Source organism: Dermochelys coriacea, chromosome 16 (assembly GCF_009764565.3).
Source record: "Dermochelys coriacea isolate rDerCor1 chromosome 16, rDerCor1.pri.v4, whole genome shotgun sequence".
NCBI classification, from domain to species: domain Eukaryota; kingdom Metazoa; phylum Chordata; order Testudines; family Dermochelyidae; genus Dermochelys; species Dermochelys coriacea.
In genome coordinates this window covers 20,588,225-20,609,627 of record NC_050083.1, presented here as the reverse complement: position 1 = coordinate 20,609,627, position 21,403 = coordinate 20,588,225, and the positions used below count along the sequence as shown (strand labels likewise).

The 21,403-nt window shown below is 45.1% G+C and overlaps 1 protein-coding gene across 9 annotated transcripts in view; it reads left to right on the top strand.

Moving 5' to 3' along the window:
• KCNT1 (potassium sodium-activated channel subfamily T member 1) overlaps positions 1-21,403 on the top strand; it is a 202,345-nt gene that overhangs the window by 132,959 nt on the left and 47,983 nt on the right. For all 9 annotated transcript variants that reach the window (XM_043498810.1, XM_038374838.2, XM_043498812.1 and 6 more), the window contains 8 exons: positions 2,598-2,657; positions 6,298-6,372; positions 7,454-7,537; positions 8,772-8,866; positions 12,787-12,967; positions 14,151-14,315; positions 15,326-15,462; positions 19,133-19,196. In XM_043498810.1, the coding sequence (XP_043354745.1) occupies positions 2,598-2,657; positions 6,298-6,372; positions 7,454-7,537; positions 8,772-8,866; positions 12,787-12,967; positions 14,151-14,315; positions 15,326-15,462; positions 19,133-19,196 (861 nt within the window). The remainder of the gene's footprint in view (positions 1-2,597; positions 2,658-6,297; positions 6,373-7,453; positions 7,538-8,771; positions 8,867-12,786; positions 12,968-14,150; positions 14,316-15,325; positions 15,463-19,132; positions 19,197-21,403) is intronic.

Below are 21,403 nucleotides of genomic sequence, written 5' to 3'. Positions count from 1 at the left end.
AATCAGCTAAACCCTGAGCATATGGGCAAGATTCACCAGCCACATACTACAGAAAATTCTTTCCTGGGTAACTCAGATCCCATCCATCTAATATCCCATCTCAGGGGATTTGGCCTATTTACCCTGAATATTTAAAGATCAGTTACTTACCAAAATCCCATTATCCTATCAAACCATCTCCTCCATAAACTTATCAAGTAGAATCTTAAAACCAGATAGATCTTTTGCCCCCACTGCTTCCCTTGGAAGGCTATTCCAAAACTTCACTCCTCTGATGGTTAAAAACCTTCGTCTGATTTCAAGTCTAAACTTCCTGGTGGCCAGTTTATACCCATTTGTTCTTGTGTCCACATTGGTGCTGAGCTGAAATAATTCCTCTCCCTCTCCTGTATTTATCCCTCTGATATATTTATAGAGAGCAATCATATCTCCCCTCAACCTTCTTTTAGTTAGGCTAAACAAGCCAAGCTCCTTAAGTCTCCTTTCATAAGACAAGTTTTCCATTCCTCGGATCATCCTAGTAGCCCTTCTCTGTACCTGCTCCAGTTTGAATTCATCCTTTTTAAACATGGGAGACCAGAACTGCACACACTATTCTAGGTGAGGTCTCACCAGTGCCTTGTATAATGGTACTAAAACCTCCTTATCCCTACTGGAAATGCCTCTCCTGATGCATCCCAAAACCGCATTAGCTTTTTTCACAGCCATATCACATTGGCAGCTCATAGTCATCCTATGATCAACCAATACTCCAAGGTCCTTCTCCTCTTCCGTTACTTCTAATTGATGCGTCCCCAATTTATAACTAAAATTCTTGTTATTAATCCCTAAATGCATAACCTTACACTTCTCACTATTAAATTTCATCCGATTACTATTACTCCAGTTTACAAGGTCATCCAGATCCTCCTGTATAATATCCCGATCCTTCTCCGAATTGGCAATACCTCCCAGCTTTGTATCATCTGCAAACTTTATTAGCACACTCCCACTTTTTGTGCCAAGGTCAGTAATAAAAAGATTAAACAAGACTGGTCCCAAAACCGATCCCTGAGGAACTCCACTGGTAACCTCCCTCCAACCTGACAGTTCGCCTTTCAGTAGGACCCGTTGCAGTCTCCCCTTTAACCAATTCCTTATCCACCTTTTGATGTTCATATTGATCCCCATCTTCTCCAATTTAACTAATAATTCCCCATGTGGCACGGTATCAAATGTCTTATTGAAATCTAGGTAAATTAGATCCACTGCATTTCCTTTATCTAAAAAATCTGTTACCTTTTCAAAAAAGGAGATTAGGTTGGTTTGGCACGATCTACCTTTTGTAAAACCATGTTGTATTTTGTCCCATTTACCATTGACTTCAATGTCCTTAACTAATTTCTCCTTCAAAATTTTTTCCAGGACCTTGCATGCTACAGATGTCAAACTAACTGGCCTGTAGTTACCCTGATCACTTTTTTTCCCTTTCTTAAAAATAGGAACTATATTAGCAATTCTCCAATCATTCGGTACTACTCCTGAGTTTACAGAGTCATTAAAAATTCTTGCTAATGGGCTTGCAATTTCAGGTGCCAATTCCTTTAATATTCTTGGATGGAGATTATCTGGGCCCCCCGATTTAGTCCCATTAAGCTGTTTCAGTTTCGTTTCTACCTCAGATATGGTAATATCTACCTCTATATCCTCATTCCCATTTGTCATGCTACCATTATCCCTAAGATCCTCTTTAGCCTTATTAAAGACTGAGGCAAAGTATTTGTTTAGATATTGGGCCATGCCTAGATTATCTTTAACCTCCACTCCATCCTCAGTGTTAAGCGGCCCCACTTCTTCTTTCTTAGTTTTCTTCTTATTTATATGGCTATAGAACCTTTTACTATTGGTTTTAATTCCCTTTGCAAGGTCCAACTCTACTCGACTTTTAGCCCGTCTCACTTTATCCCTACATGTTCTGACCTCAATTAGGTAGCTTTCCTTGCTGATCCCTCCCATCTTCCACTCCCTGTATGCTTTCTGCTTCTTCTTAATCACCTCTCTAAGATGCTTGCTCATCCAGCTTTGGTCTACAACTCCTTCCTATGAATTTTTTCCCCTTTCTTGGGATACAGGCTTCCGATAGCTTCTATTGGAAGAGATACAGATAGATACAGATAGATCTCTCAAGTATCGACAGTTCTATGGGTATAAAGGGAATAAGCTATATCAATATAATTGCCTCCACACTAGGGACCGTATCAGCATAATTATTATTTGTTAAATCAAAATAATCACCCCCTCCCCCCAACCGGCATAGTTGCACTGATACAAGCACTATCTAGAGCAGGCTGACACCTCTGAAGTTTGACAAAAGAAGTGTGAAGTGGAAATGGAGGATTTCCCATTGTGATCCCCAATCTGTGCCACTCCCGTATTTTCCTGGGGTTCAGTAAAGTCCTCACAGCCTCCGTGGTTGGCAACTTTCATATTTGTTGTTTTGTAAACCAGGTGGGAATTTCAGTTGCCGAGACCATTTAAGTGGCTGGATAGCCTCAGACCTCTTCGATGATGCTTCAGATCAAACCAAGGCATTTATATTCTTTTATATTTTTTTTCAGGTTAGCGTAGCTTTAATCAGCTTCCTAGAGACCATGCTTCTCATCTATCTCAGCTACAAGGTAAGAGCCCTCCAAGTAATGGATTTAAATTTTAAGGCCCAATCAAACACTCCTTGAAATCAATGGCAGTCTTTCCTTTCTCATTCCCTCTCACTCTGCAGCAGCTGCTCTTCTCAGATCACTCCCTACACAGCTTTACTGTGGGCATTTGAAATTCATCCCTGGACAGGTCTCGCTAGCTGAGCTCTCCCAGACCTGTATGGAAATCACCTGGCTTTTTTTTTTTTTTAATAGGTCTAACAAATCTCAGATCCAAGCACCCACTGAATATCAGAATATTAAAAACCTGGATCTGAATTCTGCAGCTTGAATCTCATCTCTAATGCGCATGAAAGTCTCCTAGCTCTCGCTCATCACTGAGCTCGCTGAACTGAAACAAACACTCTTCGGTAGGCACACAAGGGAAATATTCCTGCAAGAGAAGGAAAGTCAATTTGTTTCATACAGCAAATAAAAGATGCTTACCAGCATTTGGCCCCTGACACCTCCAAGCAGCTCTCTTGCTGAGTCCTGTCACAGGGATTGATCCTGTATGGTGCTGAGTGTTGTGGACTTCACCAGCAAAGCCTGGAAGCAAGTGACTGACTTTAAGCTCACAATGAGTCTCACTGACTTCAATCCCATGCTTTCTTCAGGCCAGAGTGTGCTGCCCCTTGTAGGACTGAGCGGCGTGAATGCTTGTTGGAGTACATGAGAACATAAGAGCTGCCATGTGGGGACAGTCCATGGCCCATCTTGTCCAGGATCCTGTCTCCAACAGTGGCCCATCACAGAGTTTCAGGGGGAGTGTACAGAACAGGGCACTCATGGGGTGATCGTCCCCTGTCTTCCATGCCCAGCTTCTGGGGAGTCTAGCCGCAGCCATCAACATGATCCGAAATGGGTGGAAGATCTGGGAAGAAGTGGTTCCCAATGGACGGACCTTTGTAAAAGGGACTGTGGCAGCATCAGCCCCCACAGCATGCCCTGGTGTCCGGTCTACCTTCCCTTAGGGAGGCTTTGTCTGGCAGCTGTCCCACTCAGTCCTGGAAAGGAACTCAGCAAAGGAAATGAAAGGGCCTTCCACTCTCCTGGGTGACCTTTCACTCTGCTGTCTCACAGAGCTCTGTCCCTTTGGACCCAGCCCCTACCCAAGCCACTGACCTCAGGACTCCCCCCACAAGTCCTTCCCCCCCACTCTGGATCCTTATTCCCAGTCTGCCTCCGTGCCACCTGCCTTTTCAGGAGCCTCCTTCTCTACTGACACCCTCTCCCTTCAGAGCTAGATCCTGGAGGCAACCTGCCTCCTGCAGCTGTCTCGATAGCTGAGCTCTCCCAGACCTGTATGGAAATCACCTGGCTCCTTCCCAGCTAGGTGTGATAACCAAACAGCCACCTGATCCCAGCCAGTCAGGGTCAGCTGCAGGTGGGTAGCTTAGCCCTCAAAGGCGAGACTGAGCCCAGCTCCCCGTAAAGGGCCAGCCAGCCTGTGACAGGAGCTCAGCTGCGATGTTAAATCTTCCTTGCCTTCAGAAGAGAGGCTGAGCACGCCAATGTCTGTAAATTCCGCTTTTGCCACAGAGCTATTAGATTCATAACAGCCATTTTATCTCCCTTCTGTCAGGTGCCTGAAATCCCCTTGGGCCAGTTTTCTGCACATTGGCATAGCTGTTCACCGCTATTCTCATTACAGCCCAGGCAGAAGGATTATGTTTTGTATCATTTACTGAGCTTTCCTACAAAGGTGTCTCCAAACTAGCACAAATGGGGCACTTTTCAAACAACATGGATTTTCTTTTCGTTTTGTTGATTGAACTTCATTCTCCCTTTCTCCCCCAGTCACCTTGTGTGCTACCCTTCCGGTCTGTGCAGTGGCAGAGTCATTTGGTTTCATGCTGTCTCATAACTGCCACTTTTTGTGGCAGCCTCAGCTTAGAAGCCACTGAAATAGAAATACCCTCTTACCCATCGCGGTTCTCCTACCAGCTGAGGGTTGGGGGCAGCATGGTGGGGACCATTCCCTGTTTCATCTGTTCTGTGTAGGAGAAGAGGACTTCTACCTACCGGACTGTCACTCTGGCTCCTTTTACCCTCCGAGAAAGAAGGCCTCAATAAAAGTCATCTCAGAGTCCTCTGGAGCATTTTTCTTTTGTTCTTTCTAGCCTGTGATATTTTTCTGGGCAGCTTAGTCATGCTGTGTGTAGATGGGTACATCAGCACTGGCCTTTTTAGCCATGTGTTCTTTAGAGGGAACCCCATCTGGGTTTTTAATAAGGTTTGCAGAACACTGGATGCCCTCTCTCATCCTCAAGCTTGTAGGCAGATGAGCTGATCCCTAAAATCCTGTCGCTTTAATCAGATGGTTCTACAGTCTTGTGTCTGGTGGGAAGGCTCTGCAAACTGGCTGCAGAGAGAGGGAGACAGGAGCGGCCTGATTCTCCATTGCTGACCCTTTGTGCATCACTTTCACCAGTACAAAGCGGATGCAAGACATTGATTTTTGATGGCATTTGCAACCACTTTGTGCTAATGTAAATGAGGCAAGAGGGAATTAGGCCTAGAAATTCTCTTCTCGTCTCTGTTGTAAGAATTTTTCAGCCAATATAGAGGTTATTTGTCTTTTCTTCTATACCTTTCTCTGAGGCATCACAAGTTCAAGTAAATATATTGCAGTAGCTGGGCAGAAAGGGAGTTTTTTCCCTTGCTCACATTTGATTTCATGTCCTGCCTAAGCCCTCCATTGACTCTTGCTGATGCACCCACCTGAATGAAGGAAAGACGCACAGAGCACAGAATATTTTGGAACAGGGGGAATCCAAAGAGATATCAGTATAAAATTGCCTATGGCCAGCCAGGAAGAACCATAGAAGTGCTCTCATTTTACTCCTTCTCAAATCGAATCTGGAGTGTCTCTAAAATAGAACACCGAGGAGTCCTGGGAAAGCTTGTCTGTCCACAATCAGGGGCCTCCCAAGTTAGAATTCAATGCTTGGTAGTGAGCAGGATACAATGGTTTGTCAGAACAGGGCTCTGTTGTAAAAAGACGTCTCCCATTCTTTTCCAATGCTCAGCCCACCCCAGAAGGGAACAGAGGGAGGACAACCCTAGGGAGGCTTTTAAAAAGCTCTAGTTACCTTGAAAAAGACAGAGCTGGGAGAATTGCTCCTGAAAGCAGAATGGTTCCCTGGAAATCCAGAGGCCTCTAAACGGGGTTAGAACCTGCTCCATTCAAGGTGAAAGGCTAGTGCACTGGCACTCTGTTCTCCTGCTCTTCTTTATAGTGTCCGTTGCATTGTTGTTGTTGTGTGAGTGCTGACAGTGTTCTGGCAGAATACGACATGGTCCTGCTTCAAGGAGGTGATAGCCTAATGGTCTTTGCTGACTGTGTCATAAACTAAGCTTCACTCAGAAATAATCCATAGACCTCCCACATCTCGTCCCCTTCCTGCTCGCTCCTCATGTCTTATCTAAAATGTAGATCATAAGTTCTTTGGGAAAAGGACCAGGGCTGCTTCTGCCGTCTGTGAAATGCCCAGCATTCTCCTGGCTGCTACAACATCGTAATAGCTGGAAATGACCCAAATCGGAACCTTTTAAATTGTCCTTTTCAGTATTCTTCTGGGATTATTTAATTAAACGATTAATTTTTTTCATTCTGCAGGGAAACATCTGGGAGCAGATTTTTCGTATTTCATTCATCCTTGAAATGATCAACACGGTGCCCTTTATAATCACAGTAAGTGTTTGCTCCTGATATTTTTAAACCAATCACATTTCAATAAATGCTATGCTACAATGTTTTCATTATGAAACCATGATTAATGGGCATCTATTCAATGACAGGAAATGTTAAGAGTGGGTCAAGTCCTCTCCCCCAAATCTCTTTTTCAGTAACAAATGACTTTCTGTGGAGAATGTTCATTTTTGTTTACATTTTCCAGTTTCTTGATGGGTTCAAAATGCTTTTCATGAAATTCAGCTGGTTTCATTTCCATGTCAGAACCCAGGACTGGCTGCATTTCTCCTGGTTCCATGGTTGGTTGTGAACATTTTGCATAACTCTAGGATTGTATGGAAGACGGTCTGCCTGCCATCAGCCCTGAGACCGCAGTGTTTGTGACCTACTCAGATACTGGCAGATGTAATCAAGACCCCTGCACCAGCGCAGAGCTCACTGCAGGATCATGGCCAAACTTGGTAGCCATAATTCAGCTCCACCAGTGTCAGCAACTTTGGAAGATGTAGCATAGACCAGTCTCAGGTGTTTGCATCTAACCTAGTTTGCAATGCTGCTCAATTATAGCCATGCAGTTGGCTAGTAGAGTCACAGCTACAGAGACTTGGGCCAGATCACGAAAGCTCTATTCTAAGGTCTGGAACTTGAACTGATGTAAATCAATGTAGTTCCATTGAAATCAGTAGTGTTATGCCAACTTGCACCAACATAAAAATGGCCATACTGGGTCAGACCAATGTTCCATCTAGCCCAGTGTCCTGTCTTCCGACAGTGGCCAATGCCAGGTGCTTCAGAGAAAATGAACAGAACAGGTAATCATCAAGTGATCATCCCCCATCACCCATTCCCAGCTTCTGGCCAGTTGATGATCTGACCCTAGCTTTGCAACAAGCAAAGTAATCTGTAATCTTTTGAGGCCAATTATCCTCATATATTCCTCTGCCAAAACTTTGGAATTTAGATGCTTAGGAGTAGGGCTAACAATTGACTAACTGTTAATGACTTATTTAATAAAGGAGCATTGATTTTTTGAGCATTGAGTGTTTTTCAAGTAAACCCGCAAATAACTATTGTTTTCTAGATATTCTGGTCCCCTTTACGGAATTTGTTTATTCCAGTTTTTCTGAACTGCTGGCTGGCCAAGTACGCCCTGGAAAACATGATAGTGAGTAGCCAAAGATCACCCGCTCCCTTCCAGTATAACCAGAAGAGAAGCCTGGCAGTCTCCTTACTGTTGTTTTCTGCATGCTTGTTTTAAACTAATATTGAGAGAGAAACTGTAAATTTCAGACGTCCTTCACCATGCCCCATCTTTGGAGAGTGTCTCGATGCTCTCCACTTGCCACCTTAAATCAAGAGGTAGCAGGCTCTGATGTGCTCTAGGACCTATTGTCCTGTGGATTATGCTGCCAAGAGGGTGACTCAAAATTATACTTAGGGCCAGATTTTCAAGTGCATGGGACCCACAACTAGGGCCAAATGCTTAAAAGACCCTGGCACCCACCAGCTCCCATTGTGACCCTTAGTACCAGATTTAGAAGCTTTTCTGAAAATCTGGCCACTTACTGAGGTGCCTAAATGGGATTTGAGTTCTACTGGAGATCTGGGTCCTTCTGAAAGCTCTGCCCATGGGGACTATAGATGAATTCTTAAGACTTTGTTCACAGAATGCTTCTAAATTGCATGTTAATGGGTACTTTGAAACTGGATCTTAGCCATGTGGCACAATTCTCTGTGCATTATTTATTATTATTATTTTATTTAGTTAGTTAGTTAGTTATTGGTTTATTTCATGTTTATTATGGCTGTGTATAAGGGCCAACCAAGAATGCAGCCCCACTGTGTCAGGCATTGTACAAACACAGACCCGTAGACAGTCCCTGCCCCGAAGAGCTTGCAATGTGACAACACGACAGAAACGGCTTTTCCCATTTATCTTCCCATTTCCCTCCATCTGCCATCTCTACATTCTCCTCATCACCCAGGCTTGCTACCTCAAGGCCTTAACTGCCTCCTCCTCACCTCCCATGCACAGGATCGCTCCAGTCTCTGTCCCTAGATCTTCTTCATCATTGGTCTCTTCCACACCATCCCTTGCACTAATGCCCTTCTCCGTGACTTGCCCCCCCCCAACTTGGCTGCATTCAGAAGTGATGCCTCACGATGCCATTTTCAGAGCTGCACTCTGCAGTGTTTTAGATTCGGGGACAGAATAGGCCAATACTTATTCCTTACAGAAATGCATGTGATACTTTTTAAAAGGGACAGATTCTGGCCTGACTTGCTTCCTTCACAAACTTTTGGAAGTCAGCAAGGTTGCAAGGGTATAACGGAGGGACAGGTTTGCACCCAAGTATTTATCCTTGTCATCCACCAAGTGTGACTTCTCCTTTTTTCAGAATGACCTGCACCGAGCAATACAGAGGACGCAATCCGCCATGTTCAATCAGGTGCTGATTCTGATTTGTACCCTGCTGTGTCTTGTTTTCACAGGGTAAGGAGTTTTGTTTGGTTTTTCTAAACCCTTGACCTGGCTGCGTGCCACATTCATTCATGAAATAAATAATGTGACATAAGGCAGTGATTAAATAGATCGAGGGAAAGGCTAAGGCCCTGATCCTGCAAAGGCTTACATATGGGCTCAGCATTTTACTCTGTGAGGAGTCATGTGCATGCCTGCATAACTTTGCAAGATCGGGCCCTAACAGAGAGTGGTGGACTGTGGTGGTCCGAAATGTGATAGGCAGAACTTTATTCTGTGGGTGTCACTTACTTTTATCCTGTTGTTGTGGCAGGAAAAATCATGTTAGAGGCTCTTCTGGCTGCAGGTTGCCTAGCTTTCTGGAGCAGAAAGTTGTGTAGGGAGGCTGCTTAGCAGGCTGTAAGTTTCACACCCATTTGACGTGAAGATCCAGCCCAATGTGCAATGAGACAAACAGACTCAGTCATGTCATAGGTCAGAGGAGCTGCTCAGGATAGTGAAGTCCCATAAAGGCTTTTGACCCTCTGCTCCAATCCTCACTATTCTAGGGCCACACATTCAGATTACTTCAGTAAAACAGCTTTTGTTTGCGGCATGCTGCTGTGGTTCTGGAAGGGGAGGGAACCAAGTCACAGGAGAGAGCAAAATTGCTAAGGAATTAGCTCAAATGAGCAGCTGAGAACCATAAGTTTATTATGGGCTTTAAAGAGCTGCCTCTTGCAGTGTTTTTGGCTTGAATTTCATCAGTTTCTTTCATGTTCTTTCAAAATATCCAGCCCAGAAACTCATAGAAGCCTCCAGACTTTTGTTGCTCATCTGAACGTAAACTGAGCTCCAGACCTTTTGAAGTTCACAAATAACTTGGGCTAGTAGAATTTTTTTCTGCTCCATTAACATTTTTAGCAGAACCACAACACTATTGCACTGGGGTCACTAGGCATGAGAGCACCATATCTAACTATGTTATTGGTTGGCCACAAAGGTCAGGGCCAGATTTTCAAAATCATGTGATTAAAATATCTGCATGCCTAATTTGCATGTATAGTTAACAGAATTGCATCTACACATTAGACACTTACTCCTATATCCGTTTCAAGCACTATTACTTTTCTGTGGCTCCTCCTCTGGATTTATCCCAGATTTGACCTTGGCAAGGTGAGAGATGGGGCCGTGCTGCAAGCCAAAACTGGCACACCTCCTCCATCTACGTAGACAGAACACCAGCCCTTCAAGGTCCTTTGCTTTCTGCTTCTCTAGAGCATGGGGTAAATGTGACTTAAGAAAATAAAAACCCTCTGTTGGATGCATGATGTGTTATGGGGTTTTTTTTGTTTTTGTTGTAACACAACCAAGTCAGCCCAGTAGAGAGTGTTTTTCAATCACTCTTTGAAGTATGGCCCCTCGGATGATGACATGTGGCAAGATACACGATAGACCAATTACACTGCTGTTCCCTGTGGATATGATCTGAGGCCAAGTGCTCTTCTAGGTGGTTAGAATCATCATGTGGCCGCACTGCTAACAGTCAGACACAAAGGCAGAAGGGTTGATCTATTGATTTTTTTCCTTTTTTTCTGACTCCTTTCCTTTCTCTTCATCTTCATGCAAAAATATTTGTTTCCTCTTTAAGCAGTGGGAGGAAATATTGTTCACCTCTGGAGAGCAAAGATGTCAGTGTGCAGATAATCTGTCATGTATTTGCTAATTGGCTGTTGCTTCTGTTATTGGAGGTGGGGGGCAGGGGGAGAGACAGAAGCTTCTTTACTAAAAGCAGCATTGATTCAATGGTGTTTTCACCCCCTTTTGGTTACAGTCCCTCCTACTTGGTGCTCTTGGGCTTGGGGGCAAAGAGACCCCTGGAGGGGGAGCACGGCTGAAGGACCTCCATAGCAGAAGCTGTCTTCCTCTCAAAGGTCTAATGGAAAAGTCAGCTAAACCGACTTGATAAGTTACCATGTGCACTTTGTCTGTGCTATTTCCTGTTGATCTGAACAACGGAGAATAGAGTGTTTGGGGTAGGGGTGAATTCTTATGCCCCTGAGTGGGTGCTGGGATTGATTAACTGCCTGGCTCCCATTGGCTTTCATTGGAGGAGTGCACCAAAACCCCATACTGTGATTTGGAAACTTGCAGGAGATTCTGCCCATGGCTGCAGCAGGAATTTTCCAGTCTGATTCCAGTTGGATTCTGTAGAGTCCTGGAGAGGACTATATAAATATATATATTGATCAAAGCATCATAGTTTAGGGCTGTTTACCCAAACCAAACTGAGCTCCCAAGCCTCTTTATCTCCATCCATCACAAATTATACAGGGCCAAATCCTGGGTCCATTGAGCTCGAGAGGCACTTTATCATTGGTATCAGTGGAGTCAGTATTACGTTTTATGGGATTAAGGCCCAGATCTGGTATAAATCAGCATTTTACTTTGATGGAGCTATACCAGTTTACACCGCTGGAAGTGACCCTAAATGTTCAGAACACTTTTTTGCAGCATTTTGGGTTGTTGTTTTTTAAATTTTTTTAGAGCCTGATTTTCAGAAGTGCTGATGGCTGATAAAAGAATCAGACATGCTCCATTGACTCAGGGAGTCTCCTTACTTTGCTTTGTCTTCCTGATCATTTAGCTTCAGGCAGATCAATTCCTATTTTAGGAGCCAATGATTGTCTCTAAGTACACGATTTTAACTGAAACTTGTTAATTGGAGAATGCCAGGATCATGGCTGGCTTATGTAAGTGTACATGGCTCAGAGCAGGTCAGTAAGTGCTGTCATGTCCAGGGAGATGCTGGTGATTTTCGAAGGGGAGATATTTGTTGGACACTAATTCAGCTGTGATGGCTTGTACATTAAGGCCATTGCATTTCCTAAATATGCTATTCAACTGGAGGAGGTTACCATGGTTGCTCGATTGCCATTTGTCTAATGGGCCATGGAGGCATCTGCTAATTAACAGAACCCTTTACCCCGTGCACTTAGAACAACATGGACTTCTTTCCATTGTTAGGTATTTAGTGTCTAATTAGACTTTTGGCATTTTCTTACATCTCCACTGATCTGGACTGTGAATGTAACATACCAGTTAAGCTGTAAGTGGACACAAAGTAAAGCTGATGAGTATGATAGGTCTAAACATCCTGACAGGTCTTTTTACATAAAAACAAGCCACAGTACACTTTGCCTTTAGCAGCTAATGCCCTCTGTGACTCTATATGTATTTCCTGGCCTGTTGGATAGCACTGGAATTCAATTCCAAGGCTACTTCTACATTACTTCTGTTCACCAAGATGACTTTTAACCTGCATGCCTCTCAAGTGATGCTGACTGACTACTGAGGAGATAAGCTACTTGGTTCCAGAGGGTTTATGTTTCCAAAAAGAAAAGTGGTGGGGTGCGGAGTGAAATGTATTAGCAGCATCGTGCTTGCTGAAGAACCTCACTTGAAGTCAGTCATGAGACTGAGAGCCCTTAATGTCATATCAAGGATGGAATGAGCTTCCTGTTTTCCTTTCTGCAACACTTTGTCGGAAACATAGGGCCTCGGACTCCATGCTGCCTACATAAGTGGCGTTGCACTACTGGAGTGTGGTACCTGATGTCAAGGGTTTGGGGTCAAGTTCTGATGAGCATGTTAATTGATGGGGAGGGTTATCTGAGCCAAATTGAACCTCTAAACTAGAAGTGCTGTCAAGCTGGCCAGATTTATCCCACTGACAATACTGGTGATACACCAGGGATTAATTCTGCCCGTGAGCCTGGTAGGTTCAAGGCTTCTTCTAGGGCATTCTCCTGCAAGCACCAGAGGGCCCTCTTCCCCCACTGGCGCCAGTAGGAGTGGAGGGCATTACACATTGCAGTATCAGGAACCTGATATTCATGGAGTGCCGTGTGAAAGCCTAATTGACACATGCTCCCTTTTCCCTCTCCTTCCAGAACCTGTGGCATCCAGCATTTAGAAAGAGCAGGTGACAACCTCTCCCTCTTCAAGTCCTTCTACTTCTGTATTGTCACCTTCTCCACCGTGGGCTATGGAGATGTGACCCCAAAGATCTGGCCCTCGCAGCTGCTGGTGGTGATAATGATTTGTGTTGCCCTCGTCGTGCTGCCCCTCCAGGTAAGCGACACAGCCGTGAAGAAAAAGATGCACTCAGCCTACATTAGAAATGGCAGTGTTGCTGGCATGTCATGGCTCATGGGAAGGACCAGCAGCAGGGTGATTTCCACCGACTAACCAGTTGACCGGGAATATGATTTGAGATTTCCAGAGGAGACAGAGGAATTCTCAACCCAGGGTATGGAGGGAACTTAGTTTCTGCTCTGAGGCACTGTCAACCAGCGGCTGAGCTTTGGCATTTGATGCATCACGTCTGAGAGCAAACCAGCCAGTGCTCCTTCTCTGCCAGCCAGTCGCATGATGTGACAATGATAGCCTGTTGTCTGCAGTTTTCACTGTCTGTCACTGCTTAGTGTCAGATGAGGGGAATAGGGAAATGCTCTTAGAAAGGTTTTCTTCTGGGATTGAATAGCCAACATGAATTTCCTTCCCATCTGTCCTTAAATGGAACAAGCAGAAGTGTGTGTGTGTGTGTGTGTGCGCACACACACATACTAGCAGGATAGCTAGAAAACACATTGTCACCGTTTGCAGGTACCTCCCAGAAATGGCTAAGATGGCATGCGAGAGAGCTGTGGGGACGAATTTTGTCACAAAGGGCCATAAGCAAAAAAGAAATCTCAACCATTGCCCCAGCACAAGAGATATTCACCAACATAATTGGAAGTTCTCTGTATATGCTATGCTGTATGTTCACATACTGTGACGTGAGTTCATTTTAACATGTGTGTTGAATATCCGTATGTGTGACAATACAGGCATGCCTAGCACTGTACAGGGCATGTATGCTACAGAAAATTTCAGGATGTCTGTCATTTAATGTTTCTTGAAATGAAGCAACCCATTTCCAAGAGGGTGTACAGGTTAACACACAACAGTCTGTCTACCCTATCTGTGTCTTCTCCATTCTATCTCTCTCTTACAGGCATTTGCATGATGCCATCACCCTAGCATTAAACACAGATTACATTCCTGTATATTACACACAACATTGTACATATATAAACTCAATTGTCCTTTATTCAGAGCTCTCTTAACCTTGCACAGGTGTATGTGGCTAACCATGGGACATTATAACTATGGATGTGGAGTTTGTAGCTGTGAAAGTGTTCTGAATGTTTGAATGTATTCAGCCCACCCCACAGTCTGTCTCACCCCAGGAGCTGTCTGCCTTTGTTTGCAGTTCGAGGAGCTTGTGTACCTCTGGATGGAACGTCAGAAATCAGGAGGGAATTACAGCCGCCACCGAGCACAGACAGAGAAACATGTTGTCCTTTGTGTCAGTTCCCTCAAGATTGACCTCCTGATGGACTTTCTGAACGAGTTCTACGCCCATCCCCGGCTGCAGGTAACGGCAGTGATGTCTTATTTCAGTGCGACCATTGTTAGCAGTTGAATAAGTGTCCTTACTGAGCTCTCGGTGCCACTAGACATTGCTGAAGGTAATGATAGCACCACCCGGCATTTAGCACATGGAAGAGGAAGCAAAGGATATGTGACAGGAACACATATGAGGTAAAAAACATCAGTTTGACCAGATTAGTCTTCAGTATGGTCTGGTAATTGGTTTCAATTCACTGTATAGAATGCCTGAATCAGTATATGGAAACAGCACAGAAGAAATACATATTGTAGTGGTCCTGGTAGATTCAATAGCCTGCAGTACATACCTGCCTCTATGCCACAACAATGGACACACTCTACAGGGGATAGTTCAGGTTTTTCTGCAGTGCTTGTTGCTGTAGTATCCAAGGACATTGAAAATGCCTATATAAATGTGTTATTTTTTTGTTAAAAGGTGTTTACCGAATTGAATGCCTTATACTATATAAATAAAATATTTGTTTGTTGAACCCCAGATGATTTACCCAGCTCCTAATGGAATAATCAAGTCTAATCAGCGCTGTTTTTCAGTGAATGGGTGTAACTTTCACCCCACTACTATTGAGAACAGCTCACATGCATCCTGTATTTGCATTTAATTCAAGAACCAATCAAGATTTCACTGTTGTCATTGTTAGCCTTGGCTCAATATAGATTTCATTTTTTAAGTCTTGTTAATTTCTCTAAATACACAGAGCCCCACTTTTCTGAGCCAAATGTTCAGTCCTTTAATAATTCAATTGTCAGATGTTCCTACATTAGAGCTATTGTGCAAATGTGATTGGGGAAAACTCTGTGTGTGCTTCCAAATGCTTGTGACATCCCAGCACTGGTGCAAACTGATATCACACCATTAATAGTGTAATGCTGAAACCTGTATAGAATTGTATGCTCAATCGGTGAGTGAAATGATCTTACCAAGCTTACTTATCTTACTGTCAGGCTGACAAGCAAACACTAACTTTTCTCTTTCAGGATTACTACGTAGTGATACTTTGTCCAACTGAGATGGATATACAAGTTCGGCGGGTCCTTCAGATTCCTCTGTGGTCTCAGCGAGTGATATATCTTCAGGGGTCTGCATTGAAAGATCAGGATCTCATGAGAGCAAAGTGAGTATAGAGCCAATCCTAGCAAGACCCACAGAGGTACTGGAGGGGAATAGCTCTCCAAGACTCCAGTTATAGCTACCAGCATATATATGTTATTCCGAGCAAGAACTGTGCATGTCTGTATTGTAGCATTGATTACACTGTTATACAGCTTCCTTGATAAGCATGAGAGAGTCAAAATACTCCAGCAGGGAAACTTTTCTCACTGATGGGTGGCCCCAATAGCCAATCTAAGCTATATAGTTTTTTAAAAGAGGAATGCTGGACATTACAATGCAAAGCTCCAAGCAGTGGCTACAATCCATCGTTCATTAAAATGAATGGTATTTTGTATTCTATTGCCTAAAAATTTGGACAATTCACATCAGCCAGACACAAAGGTGAAAAGATGCCATGAAGAAAAGCAGCTTACTAAGGCCTGGTTTACACTAGAAAATTAAGTTGGTTTAACTACATTACTCAGGGGTGTGAAATATCTACACCACTAAGTGGTGTAGTTAAGCTGACCTAACCCCCAGTGATACAGTGCTAGGTTGCTAGAAGAATTCTTCCTAGCCACCTTCTCTCGGGAGGTGGATTAGCTATGCTGATGGGACAACCCCTCCACCCCGACCCCATCGGTGTAGGTATGTCTACACTGAAGCATTACTGTGGCACAGCTGTGCCTCGGAAGCATTCCAAGTGTAGACAAGCCCTTATTAAGGACATCCATTTCAGGACTGACAGCTCAAGATATAACAATAACTGATGCAAACAGTAAAGCCCACATTTAAACATCACTGTCACCATTCTCTCATAGGCTGTCATATTAGTCTGACCCCAGTTTAAACAGTCATGAAAGATTCATGCACCACAGATGTCAGTTTTCTCTGCCATCACTGCAAAATTCTGAAAAATAGACTTCAGATAACTGAACTCTAGCTAGATGTCCTTCATTTTGTGGATAACAAGCCTTGAGGGGTGGACTGGAAATGTAATATTGGGGCTTTAAAATTCTTTAAAGGCTGCCAATTACTAGTTCCTTTTGAATCCAATCCTACCCCAGTAGAACTCTCTTAAGAAACTCTGCACTTAGCTGGTTGTTAATGTGCCTAGAATAATGGATTGAAATTTGTTCTTATTTCTGGATTCAGCAGCCAGTAATAGAAATTAAGAGCAGGAGCCACAGAAACCAGATTTATCATCTCCTGCGAAATGCAAGAGCCTGGATGCCCAATGCCTCCTTCTCCCCAAGAGCTGGAGAAATAAAAAAGAGAATAAAACCTCCCAAAGAATCTGCTTTTACTAACTGTGTAACTCTAACTGTATCCAGTAAAGTAACTGGTAATAATAGTTGCCCTTCTAGATCTGAGGATCTCAAAGCACTTTGCAAATATGAATTGTGACTCGCAGTGCCTCTGAGAGGTAGATTAATTCTGTGTTTATTTTTCGGGTGACCTGCCCCAGGGCACACTTGAGTTAGCAGTAAGGGCAGAAGTGGAGTTGAGGAGGTGCAAATCCAAGCCTCCTGGTCCAACTATTAGGAAACGTTTGCTAGTTAGAGCGAGACATGGCCCCTGCACAAGTAAGGGCTGCATGGGGCAGGGGGACTTGGTGCCAGTGCAGCAATGTGGTAAAGCTTCTTGCTATTTAATATTGTGCATTTCACATGGATTGCTCATTTCTGGAGCAAGAGCACTTACAAGAAACTATCACAGCCAGGACTCTTCCAGGATAAAATGTATGTGGAGGGGCACCTGTATTTCTTTTAAGTGTGGGGTTCACTCCCTGCTCCCACCCCCAATCCACGCAGTGCCACAAAGGGAGACTGGAGATTTGTCCTCGCTAAGAGGAGCTGCACCGGGGCAAGCCACTAGTGTAGACACACTTGAAACCAGAGTACACTACACAGGTGCAAGTCACTTTTTACACCTGCACGACTCGTCTGTTGGGGGTTTGCTCTGGTGCAGCACTTTGATAAAGTTACTCCGGTGCAAAAATCCTCAGTTCGGACAAGCCCTGGGAAATGCATTTCCAGAGGCTCCTAGCACAGTTCAAGCAGGCAAGTTCTAGCATGTATAATTGTGCAGATTTGTATATACATTTGGCAGGCCTGTCCCTTTGCCCAGTGCTGTTCTGTGTGGTTCTCCCCATACAATGGACTCTCTCATCTCTGGTGACTCAAGGAACCACCTGTGTCCAACAAGTCTGGGTAGGATCCTGGTGCAGAGTTGCTTTCCAAAGCAGAATGTTAAGAAGTAATGACCCATCCCTGCTGCCCTGCCTGGTGCACGTTTATTATTAATTGTGTTTATTACAACAGTGCCTGGGGCTGGCCGAGAACTGGCACTATTTGTGCTAGGCACTATACAAACCTAGGGCATGTGTTCACTGCAGAGTTAACTCCAGCTTTTACTTGGCTGTAGCCCCTTATCTGTCTCCTGTCTTCATAGAAAACTCTCTCCCCTGAGTATGCTGGTGCTTTGCATTCAGGCTACCTGGCCTGTTGTGGGGTATAGGCTAACCCCATGGTAGCCTGCCCTCTGTGCAATGCAAATGCAGGCTACCATTTGAGCACTGATAGTCCTCTAGTGCCTTCTCACATTCCCCCCAACCCATGTGCCAGACAAGTTCTCCCACAATTCACTGGGAAAGAATCATAGAGTGGCTGAACTTTCTGCAGAGCTAAGAGCTTTGGGATATGCCCCAAAAGTCCTAGTGCCTCACACGAGGGCGCGCAGTGGCAGTGTGGACGCAGTCAGTGGGCACACTCAAGTCTGGCTCTGCAATGTGGCTGCTCCGACCCATGTGCTGATCACCCGAGTTAACTTTGCAGTTGAACTAGACAAGACAGATGCAGAGATATGACCGATGGCAATTAGAGGTGCTTTCTACTGTTCACCAAGTGTTTCATGTCTGTCACCTGCCAGAGCCAGAAGCTCCCTTGTTTAATTACCTGAGCCTTGCCAAGTCCTCCCACCACTGAAATAAAACTGTGGAGAAATACTGGATGGCTTTCTGTGGCATTCACACCCACCTGTTCAGAGAGCTAGCCATCTGCTCGCAGTCCTCTTGGCTCCCTCCGTGAGGGGGTGGCATGACGCTCCCCAGAGATATTCAGGGTTTGAGGCACCTCATCGCTACCTGCCTTCATGTGAAACAGCCTCATTTCTGCCCGCTGTAGCTCAGCTCCCTGAAACCAAAAGCCTCTAGCTATGCAAGCCACCGACTGTGTTGTCTCTGTGCTGGCTAGTGACAGACACACACCAACCCCAGCGTCCCCTGGAGGCATTCCCCTGTGGTGTACAGCCCGTAACCACAGGACGCTCACAGACATGATCAAGTCACTGTCCCCAAGGGAACAGTATGCACATGGTTTGACTGGTACAACTGGGATCAGGCCCTTTATAACACCCCTGCTGTTCCCAGTCTGTTGTATTTAATTTGCTACATATTTACTAACAGCAGCATGAAATGGCCTTCTTGCAAGTTACCTCTGCTCCTTCTTGTAATGTGACAGGGATGGGAAGGAGGGCTGGTTACCTGATTCCCAGAAAACGTTCGCAGTGCCCACGTGTGCCATCTTTTCTGACCACCCAGAAATCAGGCCAGGAGACTCTCTAGCTGAGTGCATGTCAGATGAACAAGCTCCCTGGCTGTGTGTAATTCACAGAATCCTTTGTGTTTTCAGGATGGATAACGGAGAGGCCTGTTTCATTCTCAGCAGTCGAAACGAGGCGGACCGCACGGCCGCGGTAAGACACGGCTGGGCTTATTGGCGATTCATAGCTGTTAAAGCCAGAAAGGACCATTATAATCTAGTCTGACCTCCTGCATAACCCATGCCAAAGACCCTCCCTCCGAAAGGAGGTGGCAGTTAGCAGATTCTGGTTTTGATCTATGGACCTCTGATTATAGGTGCTAACAAACTTTATAATGCTAATACTAATTTACATTGCCTGGGGCAAGTTATCCCATCCCTTCCTAGGGCAGGGATTCTTGTTCTTTCCTCTGAAGCATCTGCTCTTGAAGACAGAGAGAGATACTGGACTGGAGGGAGTCCTAGTGTGAGCCAGTATGGTAATGCCAATGTTTCTCTCCTAAGTGTCAAAAACAACAGGTGCATTTAGCAACAGGCTGTCTACCGCTCCCCAGCCAGGCAGACCATTGTGACATTTTGCTGTCTTGTGATGCTTTTGTCATTTGTGTTCATGGTGCATAAGCTGGGATTGGCAGAGCTGGGGCTTTGGGGATCACCTTGAACTGTGTGAGTTAGAAACATCCCCACCCTGCATGCAACAAAAAAAAATACCCAAGAAGAGAGACCTAAAGAAATCGGAATTAGGAACTGAGGTATCTGACGGTGATCATGAAATGCATGTTCTGAAGTGTGGGGTCTCTTACCATGCCCAGATAAAGCTGTGGGAAGGAGACTAGCTGGAAAGTTAGATCACAGCTGGTGGGATTTTCCACAAGAAGGGTCAGGTGGCAAAGAGATCATGATACAACAACACAAGACACTGAGGTTGGAAGAGCAGTCTGAGAGGTTGGGGGGCCAATTTGGTTGTGCAACCAGAGGGGCTGACCACAGGGGCTGACTCCATACCCAAATGCCTGCCACCAGAATTAGTCAGACCCACATCTAAACAGGGGTGCACTGAAACAGAGGTTCTCAACCCAGGGATCATGACCTGCTGGGGTGGGCCATGAACAGCTATCAGGAGGTCACAATTCACTCAGCTCTCCCCCAGGTGCTAAATAAGAGAGAGGTCCTGGCTGGATGGAACGGATAGTCCTTGGGGGTGGGGGAATGCTGGTATACAAAGGGGATACTCGTATGGCAAAGGACGAGAACCACTGCATTAAAATATGGTGACATTCTGCACCCACAGTATTTTTCCACGTTCATGCATGTGCCAAGGGGCTGTGTCCGTATTGCTGAAAAGATTCCCATGTTCCTATTTGCTGGTCTTGCTGCTTTCATGATGGTCTGTGTGTGTCAGATTGTCTCATGGGCTGGTGCGTGTTTACCAAGATGCATAAAACTGGAACAAAGCCACAGTGCTGCCAGTTTCTCCAGACAGGCTTGGGGAGACCACATGTGGCTAGGTGCAGCTGCACCAGCTTTTCAATGGCAGACTGTTCTGTGTGGTTCCAGGACATGTTTCTCCTCTGTCTCGTTTTATTCTGGACTGAAACTTTGCTCTCACTATTGGCCTGAATGGGTGGGAAGAGCAGAACGTCCCTGTCGAGCAGTGAACTCCTGCTTGCTCTATGTTCCCATGGGGCAAGAGAGATGCTTTAGCTGGGATTTACAGTGAGGTCACAGACAGGTTTACAGTCACGGTTGCCAGGCAAGTGTGTGGGCTGCCATCAGGTAAGGGCTGTGACTTTCCCATGGCCACAGGGAAGGGGAAGAGGATCATGAGAGAGAACACGTGGGCTTGAAAAAACCTGCCAATGGGCCAGGTCCCCAAGGTGTTCTCCTGCCAGGCTAACTCCTGAGTAAGGAGACAATAAAGACTTCACCGTTTGGCCCTGTGTGAATCACCAGAAATGTCAATGGAAATCGTTCAGAAACGAGGGGCTGCTCTCAATGGATCTAGAGTCTCTGCATTAGAGTTCCCCATTGAGAGAGCCTCTGAAGGCTGAAATTTCATCTCCAATCAACATCATTGTGCCAAGGTCCTTGCTACCCTGTGTCTAGGCCAGCATGGCACCTTTGTAATAGGGAGCTGGGAGATTTCAGGTCAGGGTATGTCTACATTTCAATAAAAGACCCACGGCACGGCCAGCACAGATCAGCTGACTCTGGCTGGGGCTGAAAATTATAGTGCAGACTTTTGGGCTTAAGCTCAGAGACCCAACCCCTTCCAGGCTTCCAGCCCAAGCCCAAACATTTACCCTGCAGCCTGAGCTCCACGAGCCTGAGTCAGCTGATCCAGGCTCCAAGACCCAGTGC